Genomic DNA, 24,640 nt, shown 5'->3' on the forward strand with positions numbered 1-24,640 from the left:
ATACAGACTCGGAAAACAAATTGCCCCCATTGTTTTAATCACAATCAGGAGTTCAAGTACCGAGTTTGTTGATACCCGTAAACTTCCTTGTAGATAGTCACGTGATTACCGGGGAAAAAAGGCGCTATATCTCGGAAATGAAAGCAGCACAAACGCAGTACTAATGATTACGGTGAGTTTCGTCGTTTGTGCAGGATAAGCAAACATGTCTGGGTCATTACATTGCAGACTGCAGAAAACTCGACTACACCCGCAACTCTTCTGATTAGTGTATGTGAAATTCGTGACAAATGTAATTTTCCTGCTCGCACAAACGCACAGAAGACACTGATAATAAATGCAAAATCCACCGCCGCCCTCCACCCGGGCAAACAGAGGATCACAATTGCAGAACTGTTACTCTCGCACCGGTAACACACGCTTGAACTCGGCAGACGGGGTCACTGGAGGTCAAAGTCGCCGTGCATGGTCACGTGATCACCGGAAAAAACAAGGCGCTATATCTCGGGAACAAAAGCAGCACAAATGATTGAGACCGGTCCGGTTCCCCAACAACGTTGTAGCGGGGCTGGGCAAGGTCACCCCCTGTAAAAGAAGACGTTATATCTAAGGAACGAAAGCAGCTGGGAAGTTACTTTCAACGGCACAAACGCAGCACTAACGAATGAGGTGGGTTTCATCGTTTGTGCTGTCTGCAGGGGGGGCAACTTCACGGAGCTCCTTAAGCTTTGATCACATCTTCCCCCTTCTTTCGGCGCTTGACTAAATTCTTTTCAATTTCTCTCCATTTCCAGGTTTCAGCTTGTTTTCACACCCCTGCCTTCATTTGGACACCCTTTCTCACCTGTGTGCCCGTTCTGTCCTGCTCTGTCCGCGCTCTCCTGTCCTATATCCTCTCTCCCTCACCCTTGAAGAAGGCTGCCTTAGTACATTTGCTGCTGTCTTGATGTCACCAAGGCACCACCGAGCTGGAACCCAACTTCTTTTTCTAGAACTGCAGGTTTTTTTAGAGTAAACAAATCCATTCTAAAGAACACCCAGTTTTATTTATTTTTGTCCACCCTCTGAAATAAAAAAAAGTCTATTAACATTTAGGACAACATTTTAGACAAACATTAAAATGCAGGGGAAATGTCAAAAACAACGCCTTAAATCTGTCGATACAATAGTTAACTTTTCCAGCCCTAAGTGTTGTACTTTTTTGAATAAGGATGTTTGAAAAGGGGCTTTCAAAAACTTTCCTTTATTATTAACAGGCAGTAGAAGAGTAAAATAACGTTCAGCTTATGGGAATTTTGTTAACAGGGCCTGTAAGAATGGCAAATTATAGCTAGTACATTGTAATTTGTTGTAATAAATGTGATTGCTATGGGAGAACATAGTCTCTGTAAATGAGCCAGCTGGTGGCCTGCAACAGTGGCAACTTCCCACCCCCCCAAGAGCCCCCTGCAGTGAAAGCTGCGCAGAAGACAGACTGTTCTTGCAGTGGTTTCAAAGGCCAGGCTACCGGTGTCCTGAGCTTGGAAGGAGGGGGACAGTATAACTCTTCCTAAGATGAAAGAAGAAGGCAAGCTCTTCTCCTCCTGTTGCCCCGGGCCGGTGCTGACGGCGGTCAGTGAAGGCCCGTGGTGTTCTGGCCGGTCCGGACTCGGAGGAGCAGAGTGGCGTTGGGCGTCAGGCCGCACTGCTGCAGGGTCTGGGACCCGTCGCTGTACTGCCTCTGGGGAAAGGCGCTGATGATGTCATACTCTGGGCAGTCTTCTCCCCTGTCAGAACAGAACGGCATTGCTTCGGACCTTATTCGTTTTTACGGTTAGCATAATTAAAAATAATAGTTCAGGTGGGTAGCTGCGTCAGCATGCTTAGGCTGCAAAGGAACAAGTCTGCCCTGTCTTTCTCACACCTGAAGAAGGCTCCACGGCCGAAACGTTGTTTTTTCTTTCTTTTCTTTTAACCCTATTACTTGTTCCATTAAAAATAATGACCAAGTAACCACTAAAATATATCAGAGAAGTGGATGCTCCCTTCTACCATGATAAGCCATGGTTGTTAAACTAAATTCATAAATGAGCAGCACAATAGGTCAGTAAAGTCCATCTTCACACAAGAGCGGAGAAAGCGCACTGGACAACGGGACGTTGCCTCTCGAAGAACAGCAAGTTGTAAAGAACACGTTCACTGCCATGCAGAGAGAGGAGTGACCAAAGGGCAGCTGCAGAAGTGGTGGTGGGGTGGCGGTGGGAAGCAAAAAGCCATATGCGAGGGAGAGAAGGGTCACCTACCGTATCCATAGTGTTTCAGGAGAAGAAATGTGATCGGGAGTGATTGCTGATTACTGGTAGCCGCATGCGATTGAACTTGGTTGTTGTCATACCTCCAGAACTCTCCTTGTAAACTCCATAAAGACTTTCCAAAGTGCTATTATGATTAGATTATCGATAATGATAAATGCAGTATTCTCACTTTGGGTTTATTAGAGGGATGTTTGGGTATATAAAGGGCTTTCGCAGTGTTTGGTAGTAGTCTGGGGAGGTAGCTTGTTGAAAAGACCTATGTGGTCTCCTGCACTGTTGGGTAACACCTCCTTAAAATTGTACGTGTTCCGATCTCTAGAGGTAAATTATGATGGTAATTCTGTTATTGGATTCCCTTGAGTTTTATGAGCTCAGTCCCTAGTTGTGTTACACTGCCCTTTATGTAGCTCACATACATAATATCTCAGACATAGATTCCTTTTTCTATGTTGCAACTGATACACATATCGTAGCTGCTGCATTCATTTAGAAATGTCCAAATATTGTTAGCAGATTCCTGCAACATTTGACACACTCATTAAATTCTCACCTATCCTTCACAGGATGTAAATGACTCAGATCTATCTTTATAACCATCTGTCAATGTTACATTAATAGCCCATGACCATATTACCGCCTATGACAATAATAATAATGTCCATGACATTATTAAACCAATTCATTTTGGCTGACACTTTCTATCTAAATATATATATATATGCAACCATGTATACAGCCAGGTATTTTACTGGAACAAGACAGCAACCCACAATCTCCCAGTTACTGGTCCAGAACACCTCATGACTGCTTCCTACAGCTACACTCATAGTCCCTACCAACACTATTTCCAGCAGTTCGGCTTCTTTCTTATGCTTTTAATACGGTTATGTGGCCTGGGTTTGAAACACGACGGAAATCAACACAACCAAAGGAACTGGCCTGTTTTTAAATTTCACATGTCCCATACAGAGTGGAGAGTAAAGCATGCAGATGTGTCTTTATGGTTTTGAGCATCTGGCTACAGTGGCAGCCCCACACAGGCAACCTACCTGTGTGTGTTGAGGTACTGGCGGAGCTGCCCGATGGTTTCTGAGAAGAGCATTTTGACGATGAATGTCTGTTCGCCGTCTTCTGACTTCACCCGCAGCGTGGAAATGTTCTGTGGTGTGGGAGGGCGCTTTGCCACACTCATTTCTAACCTGTAGATCAGGCAGGAATTTGTGGGAGGAAAGTTCAGACAGCATTACACACTGATAAGGATTTATGTTACAGATTGTATAAGTGAACTGGGTGCAGCACGGTGGCACAGTGGTTAGCAATGCTGCTTCACAGTGCTGGGCCTCTGGGTTCAATTCTTGGGGTGCTATCTGTGCAGAGTTTGTATGTTCTTCCCATGTTCAGTGAGTTTCCTCCAGGTGCTCAGGTTTCCTCCCAGTCCACAGAGATACTGGTAGGTTAATTGGCTTCTGGGAAAATTGGCCATGGTGTGAGTTTGTGTCTCCATGCGCCCTGTGGTAGGCTAGGGTGTAGGCTGCATTGTGCCTGTTGCTTGCTGGGATAAACTCGAATTGGATGAAATGGTTAAGAAAACGAATGGGTGGACAAGGGTGTCGGTTCTACCCTTACTCTTTTTCAGCGGCTAAACTGAGCAATGTCCCAAGACCGGAAGTTTTTACACAACTGCACCCCCTGTGGTTTTTTGACCCACCCCTTTGATCCAGTGTTGTGTTGGGAGGCCCATCAGTTCTCTGCATCAAGCCTACAGGTGCAGTAGCGACAGTGGTCCCATACGATTGGTGGCATTAAAAAATGGGCATGCATGTTTCCTTCATCCTCGCCTTGCTTCAGCTAAATTTGCTGCAGTGAGCTGAGCTGTGAACGACACCTTGTGATTCCAAGTTTGAAAGGGGAACAGGGGATGGTGTGAAAAAGACGCTCTCCCAAACTGAAAATTAATCGACTGTCAATTTCCCCACCACAGATTAGTTGGTGACAGAGTTAGCATGTTCAGTTACACTGTTACAGGCCTTCGGCTTGATAAAATGCCAATGATATTTCGAGAGTGTTTCTCAGCGCGTTTCCACTGACCCCTGTGTTTGAGGAAAATGGGTCTTGCCCTGTACCTCTGCTTCATGGCCTGTAGAGCTGGCGTCTCTATGAGGACCACACTGCGGCCCTGGGTGCTGGAGGTCCCCTGGTGCGAGGAGAGAGGAGAGAGCAAAAACCGAGATGGTCAGGCCAGCTTCATCCCAAGAGTATCCTGCCTGCAGGGTTAGCTCAGCTGGCTCAAGGTCTGGATTTAAACCTTGGCTCTTGCATCCCAAACAAAATGCAAGTGGAATGAATTTAGAATGCATGAGGTTTGTGCAGCTGCAGTGTGTGAAATCTTGTTGGGTAAACTTCACCTTGTGAATCAGTGATAAACACTGATGTTGTGTTATTTTATACTGACAGTATATGGTACAGCAAATGTTCTGAATAACAAGCAGCAGAGAAACAGGAGTGAAGGAAATGAGGAATATTTTAGTTCAGATTCAGGTTCTGGTGCCAAGGACTTGTGTTTTCCCTGCCTTACCTCCAGGTTTTCCCTGATAGATCCCCGGATGTCTATGACTTTGCCTTCCTTGATGACAGCCTTGGGCAACTTATTTAAAAACTGCTCAACAGACAGTTTAGGACCTGGGAGAAGCAAAGAAGCCAGTTTCACAGCCCCTTCCAGCACAGTGCACTCAGTTTGTATGCACAGACTCGGCTTAGATCAATGAAGATACTTCAAGTTGACAAATTGAACAGTTTGCAGTGTAACTGTACCTCAGTGCTTTGGCCACAGTGTGATAGAGAATATACAATGACACCTTACTTTATGACAAGTTGCTTAGCATAAGGTTTAGTGAATAAATAGTGGCATATTTTTAACAAAAATATACATAATATAAACGAATAATAAGTGTAATTAACAAATAATTCTTATTAAATCTAAATATATCTTTGTCTTTATGTTGAAAAAATAACAAAAGAACTATAATCCATCACAGTGCCTTGAAACACTCTTCCCATGTGACTATGATGTCACTATGATGTCACTGTGATGTCACAGACCTGGCAGCTGGCTCGTCACTTGTGAAGCCTCAGCCTTGTCAGTGGAGTTTCCTGGGATTCCTCCTACAGCCTGCCCCTCCCCAGGGAACTCTGTCCACCGTTGTCTCTCTCTGAATACCTCTGCTCGCTTGTCAAATACCTTAACACACATACAGGAGATAAAAACAAGATAACTTTGGTTCAGAATTCCCTGAATGTATATATAACTGTTAACTGCTAATTGGATTTGTGGTTTGAATGTGCTGTCATATCAATTATAACAATGGGTATTTGTTAACAGTGGTAGCTTTGCACAATTTTGGATCGCCATAATATCAATATACTGCATGTTTCTCAATGTTATGGGAATATACAGTAAATAAAACTTGCATGGGTGGTAGCCAGTAGGTGTCACTGTGGTTGTACTGCACAGGTGGAAGACAGCATAAGAACTGCAATCTACGTAGACATGTAATGAAGTCAATGAACGCTCACTCACTCTTGAATCGTGTGTAATATGTTTGGGGATATTTTTGTTTAGGCTAACAAGAGTGAACTACCTACATATTACCAAAAATAGTTTACATTTGCTCTGAAACACAAAAGAAAACTTGGAATTCTCCACAGCACCTTAAGCATCTGCTTTTGACTGTGTTTTTTAGGGCACATTTAACATGAGTATGTGAACTGAAACCCACAATATAATAAACAAGAAATGATTAAGATGAACTTAGCCTTGGCTGTCTTTCATTTGAGCATTAACTGATTATTGGTGTACCACAGTATTTTAGAGCTACTACAACATCTTTTGAAGTGGTTGTTCAGACTGAGTGCGGTTTTTCAATTAAATTAGGAGACATAGGGAAGATGCAGCTTAGTTGTCATTCAGGTTTTTCATCTTCCATTAGTACCGCAATTTGGACAAGATGTAATTCTACAAGCTTTCCAGTTCATTGCTACTCACCACTGATTTCAAACGCCTTTCAATCGATGCATTTGTACCTTACTCATATCAGGCATTGACCTCTCCAGTTTCTCAGTTCGCATCATGTTTTACATGTTTTACCAGAATATTGCAGTCTGCTCACACCCTGTTCCAGATTACTGCAGTCTGCTCACAACCTGTTTCAGATTACTGCAGTCTGTAATTTTACCATACTTTTCTTGTGTTATACTCCACTTTACACTGCTTTTATCATGGTATTCCACAGCAAAGTTTTAGCAGGTTCTAATTATCAAACAGGAAATGACCTAGAGACCTAATTAAGTCAGAGTTAGGTAAGAATGTATTCTTCTTGTGAAGACAGGATGGGTGAAGATCTGTCAAAAACGTTATTGTTCTCTTATCTCTTGCTGTCTTCCTGTTTAGAGATACTCAGGTCACGTACTAAACTTCAGTATTTCCATTACAGACAGATTTGACACCATGTAAGGAAATCCATTTAATGGTATATTATTTTTAACTTAAGGGGAAACTAATCTGCTATGATTAAAGTAGATGTGGAGTCGGAACTATTTATTTTTAATACCTCCAGTATTTCACAATGCCCAGAATGTTAATTTACTGTAAAGACTCTGAAATTACTGCACCTTAATTTTTAGAAACACTTGTAAGACCATAGTAAATTTGTTTTCCCATCATTTCAAAATTTCTGACACACTTCTCTATTTTATGACAATATATGGAATTCTAATAAAGATGGAAATAAAAAGATGCAAGGCTATCATTCTTTAAAATGAAGGCTCCTGCACTATTAAACTGTATGCAGTCTATTCTGGAGCACACTGGGTGACCCCTCCAGTGACTAACATATCAGGAAGCTTTAACGTACCTCAAAGGGCACGCCTTCAGGGAATCTCTTCTGAAGCTCCGATGGAAAGTATCCATCCATCAGGTCCTGCACACATTGCTGAAATCACAGGGGCACACAAAGGCGTTAAGCTGCCTCTGGAATTTGTGCAAGAGCACCTCCAGCCCAGCTGCAGCACCTGGGGCAGTTAAATCTGCAGGCCCCTCCACCAGCAGCTCTACTAAAAGAGTTTAACAGTGTAATCAAAGTCATTCTGCAAACAGGGCCATTGGAAAAAAAAAACATGTTAGTTTTTAGAAAGCCCTGTGCTACGTCTTATAAAATCTATATTTTTTTTTACCTGAAAGAAGGTTGCCTTCCCTTCTTAAAGCTGTCCTTGTGCTTGTTAAGCCAGAAGTCTGGATTAGGAGGGCGGGGTCACCATGCAGCTGTCCAGTGTGCGGTGCCTTACCTGTGTGCTGGCGTCCTCGTAGGGGCGGAAGGGGCCGTTGAACATGACGATCCCGTTCTTGAAGAGGTGGAGGGGGAGGGGAGTGTGGCGCGCCAGCCGCGCTCCCCCCGCGGTGCGCTCCACGTGCGACTCCCCCTCCCCAGCCAGGACATTCAGGTCCTTGATGTTCTCCAGGACGAGGTCAAAGTTCACGTGGAAATCCCGCACCACCGAGAGACCTAACACAAGACACAGAAAACACGGAATCGCCAACATTGTTAAATACAAAATAAAGGCGTGTGGCATTAAAAAACAGGCCTTTGAAGGTTATATAATAAGGTTCCATATAAGGTAATAATACTCTATCAATAGCTATTATGAGCTGCTAAAATTTCATGGTACCACATACAAGGAAAGTGGACGGATGTGAGATGCACTTGATTGTTGCTGGACAATTTAACTTGTGAATATACTTTGAATTAAAAGTATTTAAGAGATGGAACAGCAAGGACCAAAGTGTTCAGTTTAATACTGTGGAGTTCAATTATGTCTGTTAGTGAAACAACTTGTAGTTGGAGCACCTGTATTTGAGCTAGGTACATGGCAATTGCATTCAAAAATGAATGCAGGCCAGTGGAAGGCCGGTGCATAACTCCTCAGCTGAATGACACCTGCCATGGCCAGCTAGCAATTTCAGACTGCAGAAAGACAGAATACAGTACCTGGACGCCACTGGGTCTGCCTGTCGTGGGTATGAACTGAGCTGTGTTCTTCCCTCTCTCCAACCCACACCATCCCGTAGTCATTAAAGAACCTCTGCCAAGTCAGAGGGGAAAACGAGTTGGTTTTCTCATAACTACTGATGTCAACATTCTCACACTATCACAAACCCCTACTCTCAGATGTGTGTTGGGGGAGCTTATGGGTGTAACTCTCACAATAACGTAAGACCTGTTTTATGTTTGTTTTTTTCAAGCAGGATCCTAGAATCTCATCCAGCATTTTCTGGAAGCAAGCCAGGGCATCATCTTCTATCATGTGGGTGGGTGGCTTGTTCCATGCTCTTCCAACCCTTTGTGTAAAGATGGGCCTCCTGCTCTAAGTTTTAAATGATGCCCTCTGCAGCAGTGTTTTACCTCTCCAGACAATTTCCACATCTGCGGAAGCTGAAACTTGTCAGTGTCAGTGGAAAGTATTAGCACAGCTAAAAATCTCGAAAATACAGAGCCAGATGGAAATATATAGGAACGAGGAGGCAAAGTGGCTAAGAAATCAAACTGATAAGCAACTGCAGAGGTTGGCAGTACTATTACATTTGTAAGAAAGTAAGAAAAAATGAGGAAGGGAATTATGGGGGGTGAAAATGAAGAACAGTGAAACCAACATCTTTGTCGTTTTTGCATGTTTGCACATGCGGTATCTCCCTAAACTGAGTACGTGCCTTCTCACATATGTTCATGTATATTTGCAAAACTAAAACCAAAACCCAAAGTATTCTCAATTTTTATTCTCCCCTGAAATGCACAGCACTCCCCTTCCCCTCTAGCATTCTGCGTCTCCTGAGGAAAGAGATTCTAACAGTGCAGAGGCATTATATTTGTTAGAGGTGGATAATCCTGTTTTTATCACCATGATTCATAAGGTAGCATTGCAGGCCTTTGTGTCTTTTCTTATTGTCCTTTGGGATCCAGCTCTGAAACAATAATAATAATAATAATATAGTTAAGCTAAGGATGCTGTTGAAAGCGGTGTTAGTGGGCCCAGTAGGGGGTGCACACCCTAGAGTCTGTGTGGGTCCTAATGCCCCAGTATAGTGATGGGGACACTATACTGTAAAAAAAGCGCCGTCCTCCGGATGAGATAAAACCAAGGTCCTGACTCTCTGTGGTCATTAAAGATCCCTGGGTGTTTCTCAAGAAGAGTAGAGTGTTAACCCTGTTGTCCAGGCCAAATTGTACCTGGCCTTTACCAATCAGCCTAATATTGCAGCCTAAAAATCCCCATGTTTGAATTGGCTTCATCACTCTGTTCTCCTCCCCAGTGACAGCAGATATGTGGTGAGCGTATTGGTGCACTTGCACTGCTGCTGTTGTACCATTTAGGTGGGGGCTACACATTGGTAGTGGTGCAGGGGTGTCCCCGTTTCCTATAAAGCACATTGAGTGGATTGTACAGAAAAGTGCTATATAAGTATAATATTAATTATTTAATAATATTATTTACAATAATAATTCCACGCAATTCTATACTATTTTTCATAGTAGACAGAAAAATTCAACCACGTGATCTACAGTACATCTTCAGATCAGATAGATAAGTGAGAAATTACCTCACTAATTGAGTTAAGGGACGCCTTTAATTCTGCACCAAGAAATTCAAACAAGTGAGCATGTGTGCTCACGCACACCTGCGAACCATGTGGTAACACAAGTGATCTCACCTCCATCTCCCAGACTTGGTTTTGCAGCTGAAGGCACCTCTTCTCTAGCTCTTCAGTTCTGTTAGAGTCTGTGGCCGGGTCTATTCAAAAACAAATGGGATATTTTTAATTAAAGGTGTCAGCTCCTGGTGCATAAAAATAAACTGCAGCTTGATCTGCATTTGTGTTCACAGGACAAGCTTCTTCACATTCTCTCTGAGGCTCTTTGTGCTGCTTGGTGTGAGAGCTTCTTGTGAATCATGCTCTAATGCCATACTGAGCAACTCCCTCAACCTGACATTAGAAATAGGTAGAGGTTAGAGTGAGGAGCTGTGTCAGCGTACATGCTGCAAAGGAACACACAGGGGTTGCTTCTACACTAGAAATTAGAAGGAAAAAAAAATATTTCTCCAGTGTCGCCTTCTACTGCTGGAGATATTATATCATGCCTTACACTGCTGAGGAAACTCAAGCATGCAACTAAAAACAACCAAAAAACACACCACCCCTTGTCTAGTTATAAAAACTGGGCAAAGATGTACCAGCCGTAGGAAAAGCAAAAGTAGGTTGTTGGGGCGTAGTTGTCTGTAGCACTCTGGTCGTACTTTTGTTTCAGTAAACAACATAAAATAACCTTTTTACTTGTATTGGTTGATTATTGTAACCAACATTTTCCATGGAGGTTCTGTGAGCTTTTTTTGAAAAAATACAACCGACGTGGGTTAAAAGCCACATCCTGCCAATACTACGGCTGACTCTTTAAGGTCAGTAGGGCAGTCATATTGCCATCTCTCCAATGTAGGAAATGTTCAGATTAAGATCAGAAGACTCTGTTGGAATTCATTAACAAGGTTTGTGCTTTATTATTTTTCTGCACAATGTACTTAAGAGCATGTAAAATCTGGCTTTGTTTGATTATCCTGGGATCAAAGGTGTTGAAATGCTGAACACTGCTACACACAGGTAATATGCAAGGTCTTCATGCCCAAGTGATCTTGTTTCCTGTGTCCAAAATAAGATTTATCTTTCTAAACCAGTTCTTTAATCCTGATTGACTTTTCATGGTTGATTTCAAGAAGGTTTATGTGAGTAAAAAGACAAACTGAAGAACAATTTTGATATCCTCATTTGCTTTCATTTCCCATCTCTTTTTTTTTGGTTTTCATGTTTTTTGGATCTCAACTACAGAACTGACTTTGAAAAATCTCTATACATTTATTCATCTCATGTTTATTCACTTTTCAACGTAGTCACGCCAAGATGCTAGACTGCTGTGGCCTGCATTTGTATAGTAACAGCAGAAACTGCAAAGACCACAACTCCTGCTGTGCAGAATACCTGCTGCGCTCACATTAAATGTCTCCAATAAACTTTTAAAAATAAGAAAATATTTCTAAATGTGCTAAAAATACTGTTTATTTTCAATTTTTCTGATGTTGGCATCTCTTACAAAAGTGGTTGAAGAAATAAGACGGACGAGAACAAGAAAATTAAAAACAAGGGTTTAGAATGAAGAAAAAGATGCAAGATGCAGACACACAAAAAAAGCCTTTTGAAGTAAAAGCCTTTCTGGAGTGTGGATTTTAAAGTGCTCAGGGAAGGTGACTCTCTGGTATCCTTGGGGACAGAATTCTGGACGTCTGAGGTGCACCAGGAGAAGGCCCTGTTACCCACAGTATGTAGACGAGCTTGGGGGATGAAAAGGGAGAGCCAAGTCAGACAAATGAATGTTGCAAGGTGGGGAGCAGGAAGATAGTAAATCAGACAGGTACTGAGGTGCCAACCAATGTAGAGCCTTAGAGGTGAACATAAGGATATTGAAGTCAACACGATGATAGACCAATAGATGGTCATAAGACAAATACTCTAGGGAAAGTCAACATGTAGGATCAATGAGTAACACATAACCTGGGGTAAGAAATTATAACACTCTGAAAGAGACAGGTAAGTTGATCAAAATAAAACTGTACCTAATGGGTATGTGCTGCTATATCTGAGAGAATTTTATTCCCCAAATTTAGGAGTAAAATGACTAAATCATGCTTGAATCTATCTTGATTTGTTTTACACAAAGTAAAGAGCTTTGGATTTGTTTAAAATGTCCCGAAGTTCAAAAACACAAAATGGATATATTGTAAATACGTGCTCTGTGGTGCCTGTGCTCTATTTCCTGCCCTACATGCATGTTACACACCCCATTTTAAATAAGCTGTGGAATTTCCCTCAGTAAAAAAAAAACAATGTTGATCTAAGGAGCTTGCTTGAGAGACAAAGATAGAAAAAGAGAGTTATACGGAAATAATGAAACAAACTTCATGATCTGACATCCTCCCCTTGTAACATTTTCACCTGCTACTCATTAGTAGAACCAGGAACAAGAAAATGTATTTATTCAGAAGCTTTCATTGACATCACATCATTCTTCATACTGTATGTAGTATGTCATTAATCTTATGGACTTTAGAATACATTCACAATGGTTATTTTTATAGCAGATGTACTATATCTGTGCATATTAGTGCACACGTCTATAAAAAATGTTGCCTAGTGAATCACAAAATTCTTTTATGTATTTTTTAAATGATACAAAAATATAAACAGGTAACATTTATCTCTAGAAGTACATTTAAGCCTAGCTTGCATATGTTCAAGGCACACTTAATGGCACTAAAGAGTACAAAGAGAATTATTCTATAAGATTGAATATGTTCTGCAGTTCTCTATGAAGATTCTTAGAATTGGGTTGTATGTTAAACAGTGAGTCTTTTTATTTCTAAAAGTAATATTATACTATAATTGTATTTTGGTTTATTTTATAATGATATTTTGAGGAAAAAATACCTTTAGAATTCTGAAGAATTTTGACCTTCTCCTTGAGAACCACAATCAATTTCTCCTGTTCGGTGAGGGTACAAAAATACAGACAAAAGAGGTTATTTAATCTTAATGACAGTTACACAGGATTTATACTGGCCAGACCTTTCATTCAAGTGATGCTTAGAGACATATTTTCAGCATGTGGTAAAATTATCAGTCAACAGTAGATCATTTTTTAGGTGTATGCACAGTATCCACTAAATCTACAGTGTTTATCATTCCAGCTATTCATTTATGCTGCTGAGGGGTGATGGTCAGCACTGCTGCTTCACAAATCTTGAGTCTTGCATTTGATTCTGGACTAGTGTGTCTGTGTGGGTGGAGTTTGCATGTTCCCCCGTGAGGTTTTTCTACTGCATGTGTGCAGGCATGTGCTATGTACGTACATGTTCACATATAACGTTCATATATAATGTGAATCCTTAAAACTCTGAATTTCTTAGACTTTTTATTACCCATTGAATTACTGATTTCAAGCTGAATACATGTAACCTGCCAAACTACTCTGTTAAAACTTAATTCTCAGTATTGAGCTATTAAATCATACTGGGGAGCCCTGAAGGTCAGCATTAACTTAGCCAACCATTTTCCTCTCACATTTTGCTCAGTTTCTCGAGCCACAGAACCCTCTTCTGCTTTACGTTCTGGACAAGAAGTAAAAGCGAGGTCCTATTACAAGAGGCTTAGAGTAGTTGTTGAAAATAATCAGATAAGAGATCAGCTGTGCAGATATGATTAATTATTAATCATTCAAATTAGTAATTATATATGCATGTGCATGTTCACTTAATTGGATGTTATCTGTGTATGCAACAGCTAGGTTGCATAAACTCAATAAATGGAAATTCTTAACTGGTTCAGGAAGGATAACAACAGATAAGCCCATCTCAGCCAACCCAACTGTTCTAATTTACAATCATTACTGACATTCGCTATAATGTACTGTAGGATGTTTGCACACACCTCTTCTTACAGTTTTGCATCCATTCTCTCTCCACCCACCCCTTTCCAGCTACCTGTTGGCTAATGTCTCTCTCTGATTGGGAGTCGAGCCTCCTTCAGAAGCCAAAAAATTATACTTCAAGACTCACATTCGTGAACTCTCATTTACAAGCCAGGATTCACCTTTTGTTGGATTTCCTGGGCTTGAGACTTCAGCTTGAGTTCCTGCTGGGCCAGTTTCTGCATCATGGAGGACATGAGTTCAAAATCACTGGGTCCAGAGCCTAAGAATGGAGACCACTGCCTTCATCAGAGAGCACAGGCAGCCAGTTCTGAGGTGGCTCTACAAGTGGCTCTATCTTGCTTTATCTTCATTTTTTACTGCAGTAAACATCTAGAAACATTTCTGATATCAAGGGCACAGCTACAGATGAAAACAAAAATCTCATTATCAGATACAGAACTATGATTACATTAAATTTAAAATGAGGAGCTGTATGTGAACAGCTTGTTGTTGAAATATTTAGGTTCAGTGTTGACTACCAGAGAACTCCCCCACACATCCTGTTAGTATTTATGTTCTTTTGCTCTCTTCGTTGGAAACCACGTGATTCAGAACAATACTACATCTCTGCAGTGAACAATCACACTACATAATACCTTGTTAAACCCATTTAAAAGCTGTGGGGGTGTAGAAAAAGCTACTCAGCCATGTTGTTGAAACAGATACCTTGACGTCTTTCAAGAACCTTTGGCCAAGACACAGATTTTTTTTTTAATAATTGTGTTTTAAAATAAAAAAGGGCAAGCTCTAATATAAGCAAACTTACTAAAAATAATTGAATTCCCAACTAATAAAACATCATCATGCATTATCAGATTTTCTGTATATTTAATGATGACAAATGCACTTTCAGATGTAAAGTAGGAAAACTTGGCAGAGCACCAAATGTTAATGCAAGATCTTTCTTACAATGCAACTGTTGCAATGTTCAAGGTACAAAAAGGGTGCACAAAAGAACCCCTGACTTGAGTGCACTTTGCAGTCTAACCCTATATCATTCTTCCAGCAGGACCTTGTGCAGTGGAGGCTGCAATGAGAGCACTGGTGTGTGGGACTGAACTGCATGTTGCACCAGTTTCTTAGGTTTTCAATGGAATTGATATTTGGAGGTTGCTCAGGCCAGAAAAGGTGATGTGAGACTCCCTCCACCTGCACACATTTACCACAGCCAGCTCCATGGGACCAGGGTGGGCTCATACATTGGCCAGTGAGAGAGTAATAACCCTAGAAGCGCAGTGGGAAGAAAATTCACCATTGGTGCTGCTCTTTTTCAAGGTGCCTTTTGAGCTGGCCAATGAAGAGTCATCGGACACCACAACTGCAGGTCCCACTCGGTCAGCACTGAGGATGTCATTCAGCAAGGCCTCTTCATGTTCTAGTGAGTACAAACACACAGTTATCTTGTCACTTTCCTTGTCTCTCCACAGATCAAATTAGCAGCTCTGAGTCAATGCAGTCAGTATTGCAGAAGAAGGCATGAAATTTCAGACAAAAGACAAAGAGGTAAGACCGGCCATAAGATTATTTATAATAATACAATAGTATCTAATGTTTAAAATTAAGTCCGGCAAGCAGAACCCAAGCTCCAATAATAGAAAACAGAAACAGAAACTTCTTCTAAATCAAAACTGTTACAAGTGAAGGACACAACCAAGCATGATTAAGTAGGAAAACCACACCATAACTACATGCAGCTATATCAAAAGCTAAGTCCCACTCTGTCTCACATACTGTAGCAGCAAAGTTGAAGAAATTATGCATTTTTCATCACCAGAACCTTCTCCAAATACACTCCTCTGGACAGAATGGGTTCGTGAAGGAGGGGCCCCATTCCTGCTCATCAAGGAAGGAGCAGTTTAGGGCTACCAAGAAGCCTGCCAGCATGTATTTGAGAGGTGGTTGCAAAAAACCCAAGTGAACATGGTAAGGGCATGCAAAGTCCACACAGAAGGCACCCCAACCCAGAACCCAAAAAAGGATACTGCAGAGCTGCAAGACAGCCATATAATTTGGCTATATTAGCCATATTAACTGCCATATCACTATGCTGTCCACACTGCAGTGTAGAAAATGTATGCAATAAGAACAATTTGTACACTGTTTTAAATAAGGAAAATACTATGGAAGCAGTCAGTGTATGAGTGTTTTTTTAATGTACACATTTTTTTAAAAGCTGTTTTTCTTATTAGGTCTATCTCAAAAAATGATCTGAAAAAAAAAGCATTTACCATAGTTAGTCCTGTGTTTCTCAATTTTACACTGATCTTGCAAATCGATGTGTAAAGCTGTGAAAGATACTGCGATGAAAAGAGTACTGTAGTTATCTTTTCCTATCATGACAAAACCTGTTATGTGTTAGTTTACACACAGCAGAATGATGCATGCAATGTGTACCGATGTGTAGTCAATGCAGGAAGATGTGGGACTACTTGCCTGAATAGGGACTTTTTTTAAATGGCACTGCTCTTCGTCTGTGGGAACACAAGTTAACAGAAAATAAAAACAGCGCACAAACACACAGCTAACACCAAATATCACTAATAAAATAAACAGGAGTAAAATTATACACCACTGATACAATCAAAGACAGATGTTTTCTTTATAGCAACTTAGTTTGTTTTACAGAAATGTTTTGTTAAGGTTAGTACATTGATAAGCAGTAAATTGAAATAACAGATGTACAGTACAGTACAGATGTACAGTGTGCAATATTTCAAGAAAACATCTGTGAAAGCAAAGTATAATGATATTTATCTGTTTTTTATTTACCCATTGTTCTGTGACTCAGGTAGAGGTGTTCTTCTGTTCTTTCTCAGTGTAGAGAGAGGAGAGCTCATCTTTCAGAGTTGGAGAAAACAAATACACACAAAATCACTCTCTGTGTGCACAACAGAATTCAAAGATGCTGCTGTCAAATAAATACAGCCTATCTGAACATTTGTTCTCTAATTTACAGATTCCCCATAGGCCCAAAGCCTGTTACAGCTTTGCTCAAACCAAACTCTCATTTACACAATTGAATCCCAATTATCTGACTCCTAAAGTTGTCTCAAAGATGGGATTAACTTGAAATGTCTGACTGTTTTAAGATCTTGAACATGTTTGGGTTGTCTGATGTCTATTGTATTTCATAAGAAAAATAAAATTCCAAACTTTCAACTTGTTTTAGCAGTTTTTTAGTTAAGACTTCATTACTTAATTTAGTAATTAAGGTCATCAGGAATGAACCAACTGCAGTTTGTGTTTCCAGATCCATTATTAGGAATCCCAACTCTATATACCTCTGTTCATTATGAACGTTTAACTACTGAGTATGTCTATTATTCTCTTATTCATCACATTATCTCACTCATCTGTTATTACACTCACCTTATAGTGTGAACTAAATCTCTCATTTTAAATGTTAATGCAAAAGCATGCTTATACAGTATAGCTTTATATGCTTGGCCAAATCAGGTGCCTTCTAGTGATTATGTCATATTTTTTATTATTTTGGGTAAGTCACTTTGGATAAAAGCGCCGTATATTGATATAGGTTATAATTCCGGATATTTACATAATGACACAATATCTAGAGACATTAATATGTCTGAGTGACCTGTTAAAGAAGGACAGCACCAATATTACTATGTGACTGTTGTGCAAATGAAATACACACATCAATTCATAGCGCAGAATAAATGATACATTTGAAAAAAGCGAAACTAATGTTTGTACTATTGAGAATCGGAGACATCGCGCTTTACAAGTATTATTTTTCAAATACAAAAAAAACAGCGCTTGTTACCGTTTTTTTTTAAATTTAAACAGCAGGGCACATCATTTGTGAGCAGTTCCTTAATTACCTCTCCTGGTTTTGCGAGTTCGTTTCCAGGCGGAATTGTTTGGTGTTGGTTGCCATTGGCGATCCAGGCTGTGGTTTGCGATTGGCCGAAGCGCGGTGATGTCCGACCTCAACGCTGCCGCCCGAAGACTTGTGGGATACTGGGAGAGTACAATGGGAAAAAAAAAACTTTTATTATCGCAATGTTGCTCATTTTATTTCTTTTTTTAGAACTGGAGCAAGTACAACATGCATAAAACCCTTAACGTCTTTGCTGCAGTCCAAAGTGTGTAGAATATAGCCAGAAGGTTACATGTGTTGTGTTCTATTAAATCAAAATGCAGTAAAACTACACCACCGATAATAATAATAATAATAATAATAATAATAATAATAATAATACCCCCTCTGGTTTGAAGGTGGTAATATTTACGCCGTTAGGTCTTACACACTTTATATAGACTCTTAGAGACATTTCCAAGTCTTCTAGGGTTACAACAACAACAACAATAATAATACAAGCATTATCCTTTATTACTTTGCAATATCCATATTACATTTTCTATAATAGAATAAAACATTACATTTCAGCTTCCGGTTGACGGGTTAGGCTCTGGCTCCCCCGCGACCCTAAAGGCTAAGAAAATGACGATGATAATTGATTGATTGATTCATTGATAATATTTCTAATTATTTACTACAGTTCATGTTCCTTGATTGACCAGATCTTGCCTCGACCACGCCACCTTTACAATACCTTGAGCGACAGAAGTTTTCTGGAGAAATCTTTCTGGCTTCCTTTATGGTTGGAATGATTCCCTTAAAATGTCCTAATTTGTCTCATGACGAAAACTTTTTGATTAATTCAGATTTTACAGGATGCAGTCTGCGGGCTTTTATATCAAAATAATGACTTGTCTGCTCGTAGCAACGGGAAGAGTGCAATAGTAGATGCCGTGTCGCACATGAGATGGTGTAATGAGGCCTCCAAACTGCAAACGCGATATACTGCACGTCTCATGGTAGTAACCATTGTGTTCTGATCATGCGGTTGGTGAAATGTTAGAGTCTGTTATTTAATGCATCATTGCAGATGAGAGTATCCTAAAAATTAGGAATGGTAACTAAATCACAAACTATAACAAGCTATTGGACATTCAGCATTCAGCGCCTAACGTGGGTTTGGGATTTTCATTTTGGGGGTGAGGTTTGGTGCACGTACTAAAATAAGACGAGGCAGCAAAATATGGCACTTATGGTCAGATACAGTATATATATATAATACCATAAAAACGGACAGTTAAGAAGGTAATTAATTTCGTTTTCATACTTTTTGTTAGGATTCAACAATTGCTTTGTTTAAGCAATGCTTAAATTGAAACGAAAGCGGTGCCGAAGCTCTACCATCTAATCGTAACAACGCTACGTATTCAAAGTGGTCAATTGTTTTGAAATAGTAGCTTATTGTGCTTGTTAACGTTACACAGTTACTCACATACTGTATACCACACAGCTATATTAAAGACTAAGAAGTAGCTTCTGCCGTAAAATACACTAAAAGCAGCCAGCCGAAGGATTTAAAATGCCTGAATATAGACTCACTCCAACCTCACACAGCCCTTCGCACTGTCACACTGGCAAGAACATGAACACTTCAGAAGAAGTCACAAAAGATAGGTTCATCTCGATGCGCGAAGCTTCCGAGAATTCTAACACTAGCAGGCGGTGCATTTATTGTGGCAAAAATGTGTTGTGAGCGTTTACACTTCTGACGCCTTTTCCTCCACACTCACGTGCATGTCTTCTACTGAGATAAAAACAAGCACAGAAGTGAGCAGTTGAACATGCTGTGGCGTCCTTCGCTAACTGCAGCCTAATCTAAGAGGCCAAGTTCTGGTTTAATAACCATCAACATTACGATCATAAGTACTGTTATTCTTATGTTTTTTTAATTGCATTTAGCTGATGTCAGGCAGAGCAGTAGCTTTTTCAATGAAATGAAAAATCGAAAACAGAATTTGGGCTCGTAAAGAAGAATATTCACTTCTCCTACCGTACGTCTTGATGCCAAAGAGCACCTTTCTAATCTGAACAAGATTCACTGTCACGTTGAAAAGAGCGGGAAAAAGCCCACAGTCGTTAAAGCAAATGAAGAAAAATCAGTTTCGCTTTTTCCCGGAGATGTGCTCTGCCTGACAAAAAGACAATACATTTCAACTTGAAATTCAAGTCAAATCTCTGCATAGGGTACGCCGCGTACGGTTTTTTTCAGTGAAACTGAGAGAGATGGTTGACCTGTTTTGGGTTATGTAGTACATTTCTAGAACCGTTTTGGATTATTGTTCTAACTTTGAATTTCGGTTAAATCAAACGGAATTAATCTGCGAATTCTACGGTACGAATTCCTCACAGGAGAAGTTTTGTGTTCAGAACAAGCAGTCTTTTAAAAAATTAACAGGCATGGTCAGCACCTCAAAAAGACTAAGCCTGGCAGAACACATTTCTCGGTGCTTTTCAGCACTTCACTAAGTGGACAGATGTTTGTCTTTATACTGTATTTGCATCCTTCCATGCTTCCATCAGCACCTTTGAAAAACGTTTCAGTTTTATTTCTACCTTTTTTTACACGTGCTAGCAAGATTTCAAGCGACCGACCGCTCAAAACTGTGAGAGCACGTCACACGATACACCCTTCCTGCAGAGCAAAAGCGCTCAGCGGGAAGACAGATAACAGAACATCATTATTAACAGCCCTCGGAGAGCAGACACCGTTTCACCATGAGCCGACGTTTGGTTTTCTTAGTTTTTGTGTCGTTGATGGTATTATTGGCTGTTGTGGAGGTAAAAATGCTTTAGCCGTGTAGACAGTTAGCCAATATTTGTATTTTCGTTAGAGAAAGTATTTAAATAGTTTTGGTATAGTGTTACTTTATGCCTCTTGTATTGTCTAGTTCTGTAGTGCATTTAGATTATAATCCAAAGACTCCGTATGTTAATATGCGTGGTTAGAAATGTGAACAATGTGTAAAGTCAAGTTAAATGTGCCAACATTTACTCCGTGTGCTTCCGTGCAAAATCGTGTTTATTCGCCTGCTCAATATCAGCAAATAGCGGATGTTCCGAGAGCTGGCTCCCTTCTTGTTTCAGAAAAAAAACAAAATCTATCTGTAACTTCATGTGATTAACGAGAAACAGGTTCTTGTGTTTCGGATCAAGTGTTGGATTCCACGCAAAGTTACTGCGTGTCTAGCGGTGACTTATTTTACCGTCTTCTCTTTTAATTTTAATAATAATAATAATAATAATAATAATAATAATAATAATAATGAATAAGAATGTCTTTCGGTACATGGCAGCAGCGATTTTTTTCTGATGAACACTATAGAAACACTCAATTTATCTTGATTTTTTCACCTTTTACAGGGAACAACAGTTACAATTCAAAACCCCCCAGACGTATGTATAAATTTATTTCTTGCGTTTTCTCGTCTGTGGTGTTTAGAATTCGTCTTTCCTGCTGCCTGTTTCTATGGGTGTAAACAGTAGTAAATATATATTTTCTATGCGCCTTTAAAAGATACAGTCGCAAAGCGTTTGCTACCCGTTGTTTCACGTTTTAATAAATCCAAGAGAAATTTAGTTTAAAAAATAAAATTTACTAACTAGTACTACTTAGAAGCCAATTAAAATTATTTTAAATTTAAGGAATTGTGAATTATGATTCATAACAGCTTTTCAACTTTTTTCAACAGTTTATTTTCACATTTCTCAGCATCCCAATTTAACATTATTTTTTATACTTATTTTTAGATAACCCAAGGTCTGTTGTGAAACTATAAAGAGATTTGATTAAGAAATAAGGAGCCAGAGTAAAGGAAATGTCCTGTGTTGTACTTATTGAATAAGCAATATATAAACTAAAATATATTTTTTTCCAATTCAATTCAATTTATTTTTATATAGCACCTTTCATAACAAGGTTGCCCCAAGGCGCTTAACAATGCAAGTGACCATACATGTTGTCAATACAGAACAGAAAAGACCAGAAGACAACGGAGGAGAGGAACCAAACACTCCTTAGTAAGGAGAAAAAAAACCCTAGGGGTCCAAGGTCAACTGGATGCCCAACCATCTTTGGGCATGCTAACATTATACAATTAAAAAAAAGGAAACAATGAGGGTATTAATCCATCAGTGCAAACCAGGGAATTATTAGACTTGGGCTCTGTATATACCAGTGTCATGACAGCAGTGGTACGGATTACGTTTCTCTTTGAAACTTTGGGCGTTTTGAGCCGTAATCAGTTTGTAGCTGTCAGGCTTTGAAGCTTTTTTAGCTCTGAGCTGTCCTGGTGTTGAAGTTGCCTGTTTGCGTGTGGGCGGAGGAAACGGGAGATGGTCAGCTAATGAAATAATATTAATATTGTTTAATATAGTGTCTTTTTTAAGACGTTGTAGTTGAGTTCTGTTTCATAACAGCTGACAACTTCCAGGTTTTTTTTTTTTAACTTTTCACAGTATCTCCATTAACATTATTATTTTTTCATTCTTATTTTCAGGGAACCACCAAGAAAAAGGTAGGCCTTGTTGTGAAACTAATATTTGGTGAAGGAATATGGAGCTGAAGTGAAGAAAACATCCTGTTTTAATAAGCAATATATTTATTAAATGAATGATTGTTTTAATTTAGTGTAAACCAGAGACTGTTACACTCGGACTCTGTTATATATACTGTAGCAGTGTCTTAGAGATACATAGCATACGAATCATAAAAAGTGCTAGATAGCACTGCTTATTTTCATTTGTGAATTTGTGAATGATTTCTTTAATTCAGTACAAACCAGGGAATGTTACCCTTAGACACTGTGTATACTGTATACGAGTGTCGTGTGTCAGTGGCGCTTCTTTGTGGAACACGGGGCGTTGTCGATTTGTAGTTGTCCAGTTTACTCTATTGATGATTTTTGCCCTTTCATATAATTTTGTTAGCTCAGTGAAGTTGCTCCCCAGTACTAACAGCACAAACAGTGAAACTCGAATTAGTTAGTGCTGCGTTCGTGCAACCTTCGTTTCTGAGATACAGCGCCTTATTTTGTCAGGGGGCGTGACCTCACTCGGCCCCCCAACGACGGCGCAGGAGAGAATCGAATCGAACCGGTCCAATTCGTTAGTGCTGCGTTTGTGCCTGTCTGTGCCGTTCAAAGTAAAAGTAAAAGTAATCTCGGAAACGAAAGAGGCCCAAACGCTACTTTCAACAGCCGAAACGCAGCACTAACGAATGTGGTGGGTTTCATCGTTTGTGTGTGTGTGTGGTGGGGGTGGGGAGGTTCACTGAGCTTTTGGAGCTAAGCACTTGATGTCTTTTGCTGTTCCATGACAGCCGACAGGCGCGGCGGACACGCTGGCAGCCCCGCTGATCCTGCAGCTGGCCGGGACTCTCTTTCCTCTGCTGCTGCACAAGCTCTTCTGACCGGCCTGCCTTCGAGGGACCGGCCCGTGCCAGGCGGAAAAGGACCTGCCTTAGAGTCTCTATCTGCCAAATACAGAACCACATCTGCTTAGGAGCACATATACAAACTTCTGTTGTTTAAAAATGGGCAAAACTACGTGTAATCTCAGAGTGACAGGCAAGCTTGGTGATGACCTCATTGTACGGGAGTACTGGTGGAACAGCACAGTGAATGTTTCTAAGGTACCTCTGCATACTAGCGGATTCTTTGCAAATTACAAATTACATTTTTCTGTGTTGAACTAATGCCGTGAAGTGGATTGGTATGATATTTTCTTACAACAATAAACGTTTTTGTCTTGGCACTCTATGGTATCTTGTTCTTTCAGTGATCATCATGAAGGGTTGTGGTTATCAATCAAATTCATTTCTAGAGTGATACCTCAAAGCACGGTGGAATGTGTAGAACAACAAATGAGAAAAAGCAGGTCACAAACAATAAGTATGCAACATTATCACAGTGAAACTACACGAGGTGTCCTCAGGAAGAGCCATGCAGGTATCTGTACACTTGTCGAGATGTCGGCAAGAGACATTAACGCTTCCTGCAGTGCTGTGAGTCTGGAGCCTGTACTTGTGAAAGCACACCTGAGATTCCTGTTTTGTTAGCTAAGGCCTTTGGGGTGTTTGCAATCTTACAGCCTCTACGACCCCTGTATCCTTAACTGACCACATCAGGTCTATGATTATCTGTCACATGTCAGATTCACAGATCACATGTTAGGACGTGGTTAGCATTGCTGGCACGCGACTCTGGGGCCCCTGGTTCAATTCTGGACCTGCTGTGCTATCTGCATGGAGCTTGTATGTTCTTCCTGTGTTTGTGTGGGTTTCCTCCTGGTGCTCCAATTTCCTCCCACAGTCCAAAGTTTCATTCAGGAAACAGCTGGATGATACCCTTGGATCTTTAAGAGATGGGCCAATGGTCTGCTCTCATTTGTGACTTCTCCTATGTTCTTACAGCACCATAGAAAGTGTCCTCACTAGTGGCATCACTGTGTGGTACAGCAGTACTACCATACATCACAGAGACGCACTACAAAGGGTTGTGGCAACAGCACAGAGGATCATAAGATGCAATTTTCCATCAATCGGTGAGATCCACACCATCCGCTGTCATGACAAAGCCCAATCCATCATTCAGGATCCAATCCAACCATCCCGACCACAAACTGCTCTCCCCCCTACCCTCTGGCAAGCGGTACCGCACTGTTAAAGCAAGGACCACTAGACTCAAGAACAGCTTCTATCCCTCTGCAGTACGCACCCTCACCAGCTAACTGCAGGGCCTCAGACTCAAAACACACCTGCACCTTGTGTTGTCTGCTGTACTGTGTTAGTCCAGAGAGATCAGCGCGATTAGGAATTCCAATGTACGTGTGCATATGGCAAT

The 24,640-nt window shown here is 40.5% G+C and overlaps 1 protein-coding gene and 1 long non-coding RNA gene across 2 annotated transcripts; one reads left to right on the top strand and one right to left on the bottom strand.

The window, feature by feature from the left end:
• Positions 1–1,612: 1,612 nt before the first annotated feature.
• On the bottom strand, positions 1,613–16,688 carry ubxn11 (UBX domain protein 11). The gene is made up of 13 exons (XM_088932482.1): positions 16,685–16,688; positions 15,168–15,290; positions 14,035–14,135; positions 12,874–12,928; positions 10,054–10,133; positions 8,336–8,429; positions 7,635–7,852; positions 7,205–7,282; positions 5,394–5,532; positions 4,870–4,973; positions 4,418–4,488; positions 3,344–3,493; positions 1,613–1,766 (listed from the first exon to the last, which is right to left on the bottom strand). Exons 1-13 carry the CDS (start codon positions 16,686–16,688, stop codon positions 1,613–1,615), a joined length of 1,371 nt encoding a protein of 456 aa, XP_088788608.1.
• Positions 16,689–20,470: 3,782 nt separating this feature from the next.
• LOC148820529 (uncharacterized) lies at positions 20,471–23,552 on the top strand. The gene is made up of 4 exons (XR_016094094.1): positions 20,471–20,579; positions 21,162–21,194; positions 22,298–22,315; positions 23,119–23,552. It is a non-coding gene; the product is annotated as an uncharacterized LOC148820529 (long non-coding RNA).
• The last annotated feature ends 1,088 nt before the right edge of the window (positions 23,553–24,640 follow it).

Source organism: Atractosteus spatula, chromosome 14 (assembly GCF_055471065.1).
Source record: "Atractosteus spatula isolate fAtrSpa1 chromosome 14, fAtrSpa1.hap1, whole genome shotgun sequence".
In the NCBI taxonomy this organism is placed as follows: Eukaryota; Metazoa; Chordata; class Actinopteri; order Semionotiformes; family Lepisosteidae; genus Atractosteus; species Atractosteus spatula.